We start from the raw sequence: 13,086 nt of genomic DNA, 5'->3' as shown, positions 1-13,086 counted from the left end.
GGGGAAAAGGGTTGTACTTTGGTATCATAATGGTTTCAGAAGTTGGAAGTTTGCTTTGGTCTTGGTGGTGAAAAGTTTGCCACACTAAACAGCATAGCAAAGTGTAATAAAGCATAGGTAGGCATTGTAAAGAATAGCAAGGTATGGTAAAGCATATTAAACACGGCAATCTGTGGTAAATGCATAGTATAACCATGGGAAAAGAATGGGAAAACTGCAAAAATATTGTGCAGCCAGTGCTTAAAAAGTTTTGCTGGCACAAACTTTCTTCATACATTGTATTGAATGTAAGACAAAACCTTAGAAGAACTATCCCACAATACATTACTGCTGAAATTCCAGGTTTCTGTAATGGATTACCAGCTTGTGTTGGTTCATATCATTCGGTTCACTTGTCTGTCTTAACATGATGGACCTGAACAAGTATTTTGTGACACTATTGTGTTTGTTGATATTCAATGGGTAGCAGATTATTGGGCTGGGAGAGTGATAATAATGTCAGCAGTTTACCACACAAAACTTGCCCTGTCTGTCGTGTTCCCCAGGGCTTAAGCTTGCTGATCCAGAAACAAAGATCCAGTCTTCCATTGATGCTATCTTTTCCTCACAGTTCTTTACTGATAAGAGGATAACACTGTGCTATTTAAACAGCTGGCTTAAAAGGCAAGGAGTGATATAATGTTTGTATATGACCTAAGGTACTAAGGTAGACTGTGGGACCTATGAGAAATTAATAACACGCATAATGCAGTATGTGTATAATTCAGCCTTACTGAAACCTAAGTTTTGGCTTCTAATACAATAGTACAATGTCATGCCAGAATGCTGCATTGTTGCAGGCTGCTGCAAGTTTCATCTTATTGAAAAGCTTCCAGCATCTGAATGTGTGTCTTTTGGCAGCATCCTCTGAGGTACTTCAAAGTGTGTGTGTGTGTGTGTGGAGGCGGGGGGCGGCAGTAAGTTCCATTCAAATTACTCAACTCGAAAAGGGTTCTGTTTCAGTAATTACACTATGAAAGACAGCCAGCCATTGACACTGCAGGCACTTTCTACACATTCTGTCATGTGGTACCTTGTGGGCAGGCAAGCATGGGTGCAGCAGGTTCCATAGCACTTCATAGCAGGACTAAGGAAAACATTGCAATAAAAATGCAATAATGAATTGACTGGAGCTACCAGGACAGCATCCTGGGGGCACTACAAGGGGGGCAGGTTGTCAACACTATGACAGTGGGTTCACCTTGCTGTTTAAATGCTGATAGTGTACCATGCATAAGCCTATGCAGCATGTGTGTGTTTAACTTGCTGAAAGGAGTCGAATGCTCTCCTTACCCCTGCTGCTCATGCAGCTTCAGTACCGCGGTCTAGTCATTTGAAATGCTTGTGGCGACATCCTGTGGTTCTCACTTGTATTTATTTTTCTCTCTGCACTGTGCTTCTTGTGTCTGACCCTGCTAAACAGACAGCAACCAGAACAGTGCTAACCTGATCAATCCAGTTAGGAGGACTATGTACATTTGTATTTGTTTAAAATTCAATTGAATTTTAGTCAACAGAAAATGAACGACCAATTGGAGGGGGGGGGTCAGTTATCTCATCCAGTGGCTAAGTGGGTTTGAGGCACGGTTTTCCTTCAAAGATGCAACAGTCTATTCAATACATGCCTTTCTCAAGCTGTGCGTGTCCAGAACTACAGAATTGTGGATAATTGGGGTCTATTGCTTTTCTTTGTACTGTTATACTGTACAGCTCAAGCATCATTTCTGTCTTCCACTGTATGTACTGTAAGTTGTCAGGTATCTACAAACTCGTTTATATAAAGCTGGGGAGAGACCTAAATGTCCCATATAGTTCTTATTTGAAATTTGCAAAACTGTCTGTGCATCATTATTAAGTAACTAACCTAGAAAACAGAAGAGGCTGTGCAGTGAGTGGAGCAATGCCTTACAATGCAGACACCATGCTGAGGACGTTTAGTGAAGCATCTTAGCGAACTCCCCCTGTGTGCAGCCAGGAGTTCTTGACTACAAGACAGAGCCTGCATACATCATTGATCTCTAGACCATAAGAGCTTCCGCCATAACCAGGAAAAAAAATACTTGCATGGTTACCGATTCAGTTACGGTAATACTAAAAGAAACTTTATGACAAATGCTTCCATTACAATTCATATCCTTACTGTTCTACAATAGAGTGTTTTATAGTTCTGGGTGAACTACAGCTTGTATTGGGATTGTTGCTGGAAACTGTCCTAAACATGTGCATGTTGTAGTTGCGGCAGTGGACTAGTGGAACTGCATTTAAGATGTATTTTTTAAAGAGTAAACTGAAGAACAGCTTTGGTTCGTGAGACCATACCACATTAAATCATTAAGAAAACAAGTCTGCTAATATTAAACACAACTGCACACTGACATCTTTGACATGCAACACCAAACTGCATTACAGACAAGTTTGACTCCTGAGTTTTTTGTTGTTTTTTTTTTTTATGTCAACTGAATGCTAAATTAAGAACATGACTTTCACCCTTGTAGCAGTACAGCCCACAGCGCCATCTAGCCGCCCCAAAACCACCAGGACTACTCTGATGTTTTGTGCTAACTCTGAAGTTTTGTTCAGGTTATATTGGGAACAGACAGAGGGTAGAGGTAGCCACTACACTACACTAATGTGTTCAGTACTCGAAGTTGCAAAATTGCTCAAAACGATCACTGAAAAATGTGACCGTCTATAAAAGTGGCCTGTGGGTGTCGTGTTTTTTGGACTGATTCCAACTTGTACATTTTCAGCGTTACAAGCCGATTGACTGACAAGAGGCTTGACTCAAAATACCCTAAAGGCCCAACTTGTCTTTAAAGAGGGATTTCTTTATAATGATCCATTCCAATATTGTTCAAATTAAACGATGAGACCCATTATTCTTTTGAGCAATCTCATTCTTTGGGATTGCTAACAGTAGGTCAGCAGTGTATAAGTAAGACAGTGCCCCTCATTTATAAATGCACAACTGGCTTCGTGTTGAACCCATTATGTAGAGCCCTGGATTGGTCACTTCAGAAGATCCTTTACAGAACCAAAATATGTGTTCCAAAGAAAATAGTCAGCAGGAAGGAACAGACTTTTCTAAAGAGTACTGTATATTTAGATCCAGGTAAAGATGTAGATAAATCAAAGATTAATATGAACTGTAAATTCCTCCCTTAGCAGGTTGTGTAAAGCAGTGTGGGAACCAGAATTAAACACAAACGTGGGGGTCATCACAAGCCCTTCCTCTTAAAAAAATATTATAAGTATAGTAGAAAAAATCCCAATCTTAATAAAATTATGCATATTAAAATGCTTTGTGCTTTTTTAAAAAACAAATCTGGAACCTGTGTTAGGGGCTGTATACTACCCCTAATGCACCTCTTACAGTATAGTCTATCAAAGCCATACAAAAAAAAAAAGTGAATTGAAAGTAGCAATTCAAAATGATACTCTGCAACTGCAGACAACAGAATACAAATTAATAAACATATTGGAAATGTATATATATATATATATATATATATATATATATATATATATATATATATATATATATATATATATATATATATAGTTACACACTTGGAAAGCTGTACCCGCTTAATTTACATTCAGTACAAAACGATCCCGTTCAGTCACATATATTTGAGAAGAGGTTTAGGCGACGTTCAATGTGCCGAGCCTTTGCATACCCCAGTAGATTACATTACACAACTGCATTAGGAATGTACGGCTGGGTTGTCGTGGATACTGCGGTAGCCCGCAGCACTAGATGTATAATGTACAAAGGAGTCTGTTTTGTTTCAGATTACCTGTTATAACTTTATATGCAGCACATTGTGATTGCTGCAGGATTGTATATCGGTTATTGCTGATTTAGTACTGTAGAAAGAATGTCACCCACGCGAACGCAGATGTAAACACGTTACTTGCTGAAGAAGTAATGTGCCGTGCGTGTAATTTCAGTATTTATTTCGTACAATAGCATGTTTATAAATTATATTTGTGTGTTTATACATTATTTCTGAAGAGCTAATTCATCTAAAATGGCGGAAATAGAAATTGAACGGAATCCATCTGGCAAAAAGGTACAGGTATCCATTATTTTTTTAATTTGTTTTAACCCAGCAATGGGGAATTAAAATAGCAGTTAGCACCAATACACCCGGACATTGTAAAGAATACGCTAATTGTAAGAACACATACCGATTCGAACATTCTTCTGTGCGATAGTAAAAGGTCATTCAAAGTCATATTTCAATGCAATTCATTTCTATATAGAAACTCTGTTTATTTAACGTCTGTAGTGCTCCTAAATGTGATGTGATCGTATGTGGGTCTTAAATGATGGTTATAAAAGAAAAAGATTTTTATTTATTTATGTACTTATTTTTTTTTTTTTTTATAGTTGTGGTACTTGGGCTCCAGTATTTATTTTCCCCAGGCTGCCTGCATGCGGCAAGAATTTATACACATCCGGCCTCCAGGCCGTTGGAAGAAAGTTCTATTAATAAAGAGAGAGGGGGCGCTAAAACGCGCCAGCCCTGCAATTTGCATAATATTCTAAAAGGACAATTAAACTGTAATGTTACAAAATTAGTTACCTTCTGGGTTGCGTATCACCAAATATAGTACAATATCTTTGGTATTACAGTACTAGTTTCTTATTTTAATCACATTGTATTTATTCTTTTACGTAAGTGTGATATTTGAATCGTATTTTGGAGTACTACAGCAGGCACATTGTTAATGCAATGTTAAATATTGTTAATATTTAAGAAGGCCGCTCCAGATTTATAAAGAATCAAGCTGTACTACCTAGTTTAATGATTTTATCTTTAGCTACAAGTGGTGTGTGCATAGCTTGAGAGGGCTGTTAACCAGTCTGGGCCATTGAAAAAATGCAATGATTACAAAATTCATGCAGTAGATTTGAATTAGCCATTGAATAATCCTTGCTTGTTGTGTTGTCTTCCTTCCACTCTCAGTTACAAGGCAGGATCCTTGTTCTGACAATCTGTGCCGCAGGAATTGGGGGAACCTTCCAGTACGGCTACAACATTTCCATTATCAATGCACCGACTGTGGTAAGGACAGTATTCACCGTTAATAATGATAGCCTTCTAATAAACCTCCAGCAGTTTAGCTCAGATTACCTTCTGATATTCCGGTATGCTGGGATATTTACCATGAGTATGGGAACATCCCCAGATGTAAGTTGCCTCTTTGCTGACATTAGTTTGCAGTCTCATCTTTGGTAGGGAGGTTTTCAACCTTCAAAAAAGAAAATGCTGTAGTCAGGACCCATAGCTGTGAGACTGAGCTATCGGTGTTCGGGTATAACAAGGACGAAAGTGCCAGTGCAATAGAATTATGGGACATGACCATGCCACCTTCTAACTGGATCTGATGCATGAAGGGCTGCCTTACAAAGGGGTTACCTTCTTTTAACGATCTTTGACAACGGCATTGAATAGACCACAGTAGGTATGTTCAGAAATACAGGTTTACCTTTTTTTTCATACCTTTTTTTCTTACTGTTGTAGTACATTCAGACATTTATCAATGAAACGTGGCTGGAGCGCTCAGGCGCGCCTCTGGAGAGTCATCTGATCACCCTGCTTTGGTCCATCATCGTGTCAGTGTACCCACTGGGGGGCCTGATTGGTGCCTTGATCGCAGGACCGTTGGCAGTCCGATTCGGAAGGTAACGACAGCAACACTGCACTGAATGAAGTATATTATCCATGTCATCAGCCTATACTCCTTAAAATGTATACACATGAGATGATAGCCTGGACCCACTCTATATCACGGTAAAAGCTTGTCATGGAAGCATGAAAAAGTGTAGGCAAGCCCGATGCACTGTAAATGCACAGTATTGGAAAGTCACAGTAAACCCTTGCAACTGCAGACTGAAAACTAGAGTAATACTATTCTACTTCCGTTATTATGTTGCAATATAATAATGTTATTCAAGCTAAAAAGATAAAACGTGTACTGAATGTGAAACTGGTAATATTAAATAATGCAACATTGTTTTTGCTTTACAGAAAGAAATCGCTGTTACTGAACAACCTGTTTGTCATTATTTCTGCGGTGTTGGTGTTGGCAAGCAGAGCTGCCCGCTCATTCGAAATGATTATACTGTCGCGAGTATTTGCTGGAGTCAATGCTGGTACATGTGCTTCCACACAATGCGGCTCCACACATTGACATTTGCAAGCTTATATACAGAACAAGCACTTCCACAGTTTGCATCACTTATACTGGGACGTTAATAGAAACAAGGGCAGTGAGTAAAGGGCAAAAAACATATAATGTGTTCAGTGTACAGCAGGATGATATATAATGAAGATGACAGTATCTATTTTGAAGAGTTTAAAGGCAGAGAGAAATACAGTCATATTAAGAAGTAACTTACTTGACCAGCTGAGATGTTTCATGCTATGTTTCCACCAGTACAATTGTTTTATTCCTGTCTGAACATTTGCTTTAGCCCTGGCTTTAAATTAAGGTGCAACTGTAGTGTGTCTCCAGCATGAGAAGATAAAAAACTCATCTGCCTGTGCCCTCTGCTTAACCCCCTGCTGGACAAAACACAATATAAATACATTCCAAAATGATCGGTGTGAGTGGAAGGCATCTACTATTGTACCAAATGAGGGAGGGTATACATTCAAGTGGTAGACCATTGTGTGCCATATTCACAAAGCATTTACCACCATGCTAAGTTTACATCATTTTTCTTAATGTTAATGAACTAGCAACAAACTGCTGCTGTCCAAGTACTACTGTGTTTTGGCTCCCTGAGTGATTTTTTGGTTTTAAAGCACAGTGGTAAAAGCTTTGGTAATATGGTGACTGTGTCCTATTCTGTTTTGTTATAAATTAGCTCTACGTGCTTATTTGACTTTTTACGATAGCTAACCATGAACTATTCAATCCAGGTCTCAGCATGAATGTCCAGCCCATGTATCTGGGAGAAAGCGCGCCGAAAAAACTGCGAGGAGCTGCATCCATGAGCTCTGCATCCTTCGCAGCTTTGGGGATCGTTCTGGGACAGGTCATCGGACTCAGGTTAGAGGCAGAGGATATAGCATTCGTGCTGCAGCTGTTCTGAATGTGGCAATGCTGCTTTTTTCTGCTTTTATAAATATTATGTTTAATTAACCTATTTTTAGACCGTGATGTGCCGTGCAAAAAGTACAGCCCAGACCATGCGCTCAAGCGACCCCTGCAAAAAATTATATGCTTCTAATGAAGTTTACATTAATACCTGGAAGGAATCAAACTGCGATGCAGTGAGAGGTTAGGTGGAACCAATTACAAGTGTGTACAATCAAAACCATTGATTAATAACATTGGAGGCAAAACAAAGCTGTTTGATGGTAGTGAAAAAGTCATAACTTGCATACATTAAGACACCAGCATTATGTGGAGTACATTTATATTTCTATAGCCAAATTTAGGTGAATGCATTAGCCTCAACATTTGTCTGCTTGACTTGATTGCTTCTGAGTTTTATCATAATGCATGTTTGGAATTTATCACAATGCAATGTTTGAATTTCTCCCCATTGCAGGGAGGTACTAGGAAGTGAATGGTGCTGGCCACTCCTGCTGGCTAGCAATGCCATCCCTGGCCTGGTCCAGCTGGTCACCTTGCCCTGGCTCCCAGAGAGCCCACGATACCTCCTCATTGACAAGAACGACAAGGAAGCCTGTCTGAGGGGTAAGGGATCCTGCTCTTCTACCAATTGCTGTGCATTCACAGGCCCACATACAGCACTTTGTAGCGGGGGGCTGATGTTGCATTGTGATTGCAGCGCTGAGGAGGCTGCGAGGCAGTGTGGACCTGAGTGCTGAGATGGCTGAGATGCTGGAGGAGCAGGCTGCTGTAAAAGGGGAGAGAGCCAAGAGGCCGTGGGAGCTGTTTCAGGACCGGTCTGTACGATGGCAGCTGATCACAGTGATAGTGCTTAGCAGTGCCATGCAGCTCTGTGGGAATGATTCTGTGAGTAGGGCTTGCACATCACTGCTGGGTGACCTAAGAGGACTCTGAGCCCAATTATGTGCATTCATGAACCCTGTCTTGACCTTACTTGATACAGAACTTTCTCCAAAACATTGCAGCTGCTGTACAACGCTCAGCTTGACATGCACCTACCTTTGCAGATAATTAATATTTTACAAACTTTGATCACAAATTGGATTTTACTTTGGGTTTATAAGTTAGCTCTTTTCTGAAACATGTTTTACCACCTTGTTTAAACATTGTAAGCAAGTGTGATCCAAGCTGAATTTGAAATCTGGCTTTCAAATTCAGCTCATATCACACAACCACATCGACACATTTCGCTTTTGTTTTGAGTCCTGTATGTGGCTTCTGTCAAGCATGTTATAAACCAATGAGCAGCTACTGTAGCTTACTCACTTTCAAATTGTTTTTCAGATGTACTTTTATGCATCGTACGTGTTTCAGGAAGCTGGAATTCCTTATGACAAAATTCAGTATGTTGTCATTGGTACCGGGAGCTGTGAGCTCCTAACATCTATAACATGTGTAAGTTAGGCATTCCAAACTTTACTATAAGCTTAATTAGTTAAACCTGAGCCTGTGGCCTGTATCATTGAGAAAATATGATTGCATAATAAACTTTAGTATTACTCAGGAACCTACTGTACAGTTGAATAGATCCAGTTAACCCCACAGTTTGAGGGAAATTATAGCCTAATTGTATAGACCATGTAAAAGATAAATACAGTGGTTATTTCATAATTCAGTAATTCACAAATTCAATTCATGCACAGTTTGTCCATGTTAGCAGTACATTGTATATGGACACGGCAATGCTGTTCCTTATAGCAAAAGGAACCTTTTGCTGAATCTGTTGAATTGTACCAGAAACACTGGCAGAGACCTTTCCCTTCACCTGATTACAACTCAGGCAGTTCATTTGTATGTGTGTTTCTTGGTTGAGTCAGTCCCTGTTTATTGAGAGGCTGGGCAGGAGAATCCTCATCCTGGGCGGCTACATGCTGATGGCACTGTGGGCTGTTGTCTTCATGGTGGCTCTCTCACTCCAGGTACAATAAAAGCCTCTTCTTTAAACCTTTGGAAGAACGTTGCAACTTAACAATGCAGAGTCCTGTGCAGTATGAAACATCTGTTTAGCTTCCTTAACAGTAAAGAAGCTGGATGATCTACAACCCCTTGGTGTTGCAAGTTGTAGCAGGAGCATGACTTTATGGCTCTTAAAATGACAAAGTGTCCAAGAGGTACCAAGGAAGGAGGAAGCCTATATCCCTACAGCTTAAACTACCATGATGTAGTAAACAGATGGCAGGGACTCCTATTTTTCTAACTGCCTTTCAGTGTTACTATGTTATATATGTTGCTGTGGGTAACAGAAAAAGTGTTGTCTTTTTTGGAAACTGTTCTGCATGATTTAAGTTAAAGCCTAATATCCAGGCATTAATGGGAGATATTAAAACAATGTCTAGCTACTTAGTAAAGTGTGCTAGTAAGATCATGTGAAACTTTCTTGGCAAACTGGTTAAATTGGCATGTTTGACATTGATGAATTCTGTTTTGTTTTTCATGATAAAAGGAGACAGTCAGTTGGATGCCTTACATGAGCATGGGCTGTATGTTTGCCTATATCCTCAGTTTTGGAATTGGACCAGGTAGGTCTTTAAATACTGCTTGTATAAACGAAGCTGAGAAACATGACATTTAGACAAGCCTGGACTGAATCAACCTGTAACTGACGCGCTTGTCATCGGTTTTTCTCCCAGCTGGAGTAACTGGAATCTTACCCACTGAGATCTTTCACCAGAACAGCCGTCCTGCTGCGTACATGATCAGCGGCTCTCTCTTGTGGTCCATGCTGTTTCTTGTTGGGTTGCTCTTCCCTTTTATTGTGGTAAGAGTTGGAAATAAGCAGACCAGATTCTCCCCTGTGTAGATATTATGCAAAACTATTAAGGAACAATCCCTGCTTTATGCATGCTGATTTTGATTTTCCTTTTGCTTCTAGCAGTGGTGCATTTCTGTGCTGAAGCCACAGAAACAATATGTATTACAAAAGGATGGGCACCTTACAGTGTTTGGGTCCTTGATTTGCACTTCACAAAGTATAATCTCTAAAAGCTTGCCCACGGCTCTTGTCCGTAACATCACGCTCAAAGCATCCACGTGCAGTGCGTTCTCTTTCTATTTTCCAGAGCGGTCTGGGCTCCTTCTGTTACGTGCCATTCTGCACGGTCTGTGTTCTGTCCTCCATCTTCATCGTGTTCTTCCTGCCCGAGACCAAGGGCAAGTCTTTACTGGAAATCAGCGCAAAGTTCGACAAGCGCAACTCCAAAGGAATGGAGCCGCGGGAGGCCCAGTACCAGCTAGGTGAAGTCTCCAGATCCACTGCCTCTAGTCTGTGTTGAACTGAAATTAGAAGGAAACCACAGCCATGCTGCTGTTCTGCTGGACGCATCTACAAAACCAATAACTGCATGATTTTGCACAGTACATATTGTATTAGAACTTAGTATTTATTATTTAATGATCTTAACCCAAATATTAGGAGAATGCATGTGAATATCTTGAACCCAATGTTGTTTCTCTGTTTCTGAAATCGATTTTGTTTTATTTATTCTTCCACATCAAAGGATTGCGATTATAGTATATATCCTATATGTATAATGAACAAATACCCTCAAAAGTTTGTACTCTGGTATACAGTATTCCATGCTGGGAAAACACTAGGAGCAAGTGCCTTGTGAACAATATGGTTACCAGAAAACAATAAAACACACTTATGAAAAACAGAATGTATTTCTGCTGCTGACCAGCTTTAGAAAATACCTGCAGCTGGCGTGTGTGTGTGTGTGTGTGTGTGTGTGTGTGTGTGTGTGTGTGTGTGTGTCCGTCTACGTACGTACGTACAGTGGCTCTCAAAAGTATTCACCCGCCTTGGACTTTTCCACATTTTATTGTGTTACAACATGGAATCAAAATGGATTTAATTAGGAGTTTGTGCCACTGATCAGCACAAAAAAATAATAATGCCCATAATGTCAAAGGGAAAAATAAAATCTACAAATTGTTCTAAATTAATTACAAATATAAAAGAGAAAATAATTGATTGCATAAGTATTCACCCCCTTGAGTCAATATTTGGTAGAGGCGCCTTAAACAGCAATTACGGCGATGAGTCTGTTTGGATAAGTCTCCACTAGCTTTGCACATTTGGACACTGCAATTTTTGCCCATTCTTCTTTGCAAAATTGTTCAAGCGCCGTCAAGTTGGATGGGGACCTTTGGCGAAGGGCAATTTTCAACTCTTTCCACATATTCTCAATTGTAAAACAATAAAATGTGGAAAACTCCAAGGGGGGTGAATACTTTTGACATCCACTGAATGTCTTCATCTCTTCTGTGGCAGCAGCATTGGTGTCATGTACACCACAAAGTAAAGTGTTGGTTATTTAATCTCTTTCCTGGTTCCTAGCAGTGAACTATCTGATCACATGAAACATTTGCACTAGAGACTGTTTAAGTGTTGTTAGATTTTAGATTTTTGAACAATATTCATGGTGTTTGCTGAATATATTGTTGACCCATTTTGTTTGTTAGAATAGCAGGCCTGCATATGTGATCAATGCAATATAAGAAGCCACCGGGCATGGTTATTATTCTCTGAATCACAGCTGTTTTTCTGTTGTTCATTATAGCAAACTGTAAAGGTGAGATGTGATGGGCAGAGGGGCTCCGACTGCCTAAACATGTCTGAACAGTTTTTATTCTAAAATGCCCCTTATTTAGCTATTGTACATTATAAGAAATATACAGCAGTTGTATTTTTGTTAGTTGTTGTTTCTGCACTTCAAATGCTTGAAAATGTACCCGACATATTAAAATAGAATCAGGATTGAAAATAAAAACTGCGGAGTTGTTTCAATTAGTTGTTTATGATACAATGATGCATGCTGTGTAAAGAAACCTGCAATAATAAAGTAATAGCTTGTTAAACCACGTAATATTTATGTACTTGGTTTAACGCTGAGCTACCTGATGTGTGCTTGCAATTACCCAAAGAGGTCCTGAGATACCCAGGCATTGTTCATAGCAAGCATCCAGTTCCAGATGTTCTACCTGTGCTTGCCTCTAGTATTTATACATGACTGCCAGCTTACTTTGCTCTACTACGCCAGTAGAAGCAATAGGAATGAGAACGGCTTATATTGCACAGGCAGTACACAATTGTAAACTAGGTACACAATTGCAAACTAAACTGAAGTTCATTCTGCATCCATTTAGCCTTCCCTGAAGTACTACAGAACCCAGAATGTTTTGAGAAAGCATTGTTTGAAACAAGGTAGAAACATATGCGCTAAAGACAAATCCAAAGTTTTGCTAATCATTTTTTTTGAGGATTGGTTCCAAGTTGTTTTTTACGTGATTAGCTGGGGATGTTATGTACATAAGCATGTAAATAACAGCGTCTGTTTGTCTAAGTCCCAGTGTAGTAAAGTGGTTCTATTTGCTGGCACTGTGATTCATTCACTTTTAAGTACATACCGTTTTGTTTTTGCAGAATAGGTCTGCCTTTAAAAGGCTAAGGGTGACACAACAATGTTTTATTGATGCCTCCACACTGGTTTGTTCTAGTATAGTTAAGTCATCACTTAGATGTAACATTTGCATCAGCTTGCTTGTGTAATATTCAATCTAAAAGTTCATATTATGCCACCCAGTCTAAAATATGTTCTTTGTTGGAGAAGTACAGAGAGGCTGCATGTATATGTTATTCAAGTGTGGACACATTACTGTTTAAGCCATTATTACACAGGTGAAGCTACCCAGTTGAAATGTCCATCGATCCTATTAAATGAAAGTCCAGTGGACCACCCAGTCCATGATCCAGCTCCATGAGCAGGCAATGATCCAAGGGATGACGTTTCCCACTGTGTGGCTGAACTGCATCACCATGAGAAAGTGGAAAACACCAATCAAAAGGAGGTAAACCGTTTTGGAAAATCAGGTTTTATCCAGCTTTGT

General features: G+C 39.7%; 1 protein-coding gene across 1 annotated transcript; it reads left to right on the top strand.

The window, feature by feature from the left end:
- The first annotated feature begins 3,744 nt into the window (after positions 1-3,744).
- Positions 3,745-10,961, top strand: LOC121299489 (solute carrier family 2, facilitated glucose transporter member 11-like). The gene is made up of 12 exons (XM_041227230.1): positions 3,745-4,115; positions 5,016-5,114; positions 5,574-5,734; positions 6,081-6,205; positions 6,978-7,107; positions 7,613-7,761; positions 7,856-8,043; positions 8,482-8,592; positions 9,015-9,116; positions 9,641-9,716; positions 9,828-9,955; positions 10,257-10,961. The coding sequence occupies exons 1-12, from the start codon at positions 4,074-4,076 to the stop codon at positions 10,467-10,469; spliced, it is 1,524 nt and encodes a 507-aa protein (XP_041083164.1). The 5' UTR covers positions 3,745-4,073; the 3' UTR covers positions 10,470-10,961.
- Positions 10,962-13,086: the final 2,125 nt, after the last annotated feature.

This window comes from Polyodon spathula, chromosome 25, assembly GCF_017654505.1.
Source record: "Polyodon spathula isolate WHYD16114869_AA chromosome 25, ASM1765450v1, whole genome shotgun sequence".
Classification (NCBI taxonomy): Eukaryota; Metazoa; Chordata; class Actinopteri; order Acipenseriformes; family Polyodontidae; genus Polyodon; species Polyodon spathula.
This window is presented reverse-complemented; position numbering and strand designations above follow the sequence as displayed.

What these genes read in the sequence shown, in the direction of transcription:
- LOC121299489 (XM_041227230.1), top strand. Translation starts at nt 4,074, where the DNA reads ATGGCGGAAATAGAAATTGAACGGAATCCATCTGGCAAAAAG. An exon ending in TCCTAACATCTATAACATGT is followed by an intron (nt 8,593 to 9,014) that starts GTAAGTTAGGCA and finishes TGGTTGAGTCAG; the next exon opens with TCCCTGTTTATTGAGAGGCT. An exon ending in CAGTTTTGGAATTGGACCAG is followed by an intron (nt 9,717 to 9,827) that starts GTAGGTCTTTAA and finishes TTTTTCTCCCAG; the next exon opens with CTGGAGTAACTGGAATCTTA.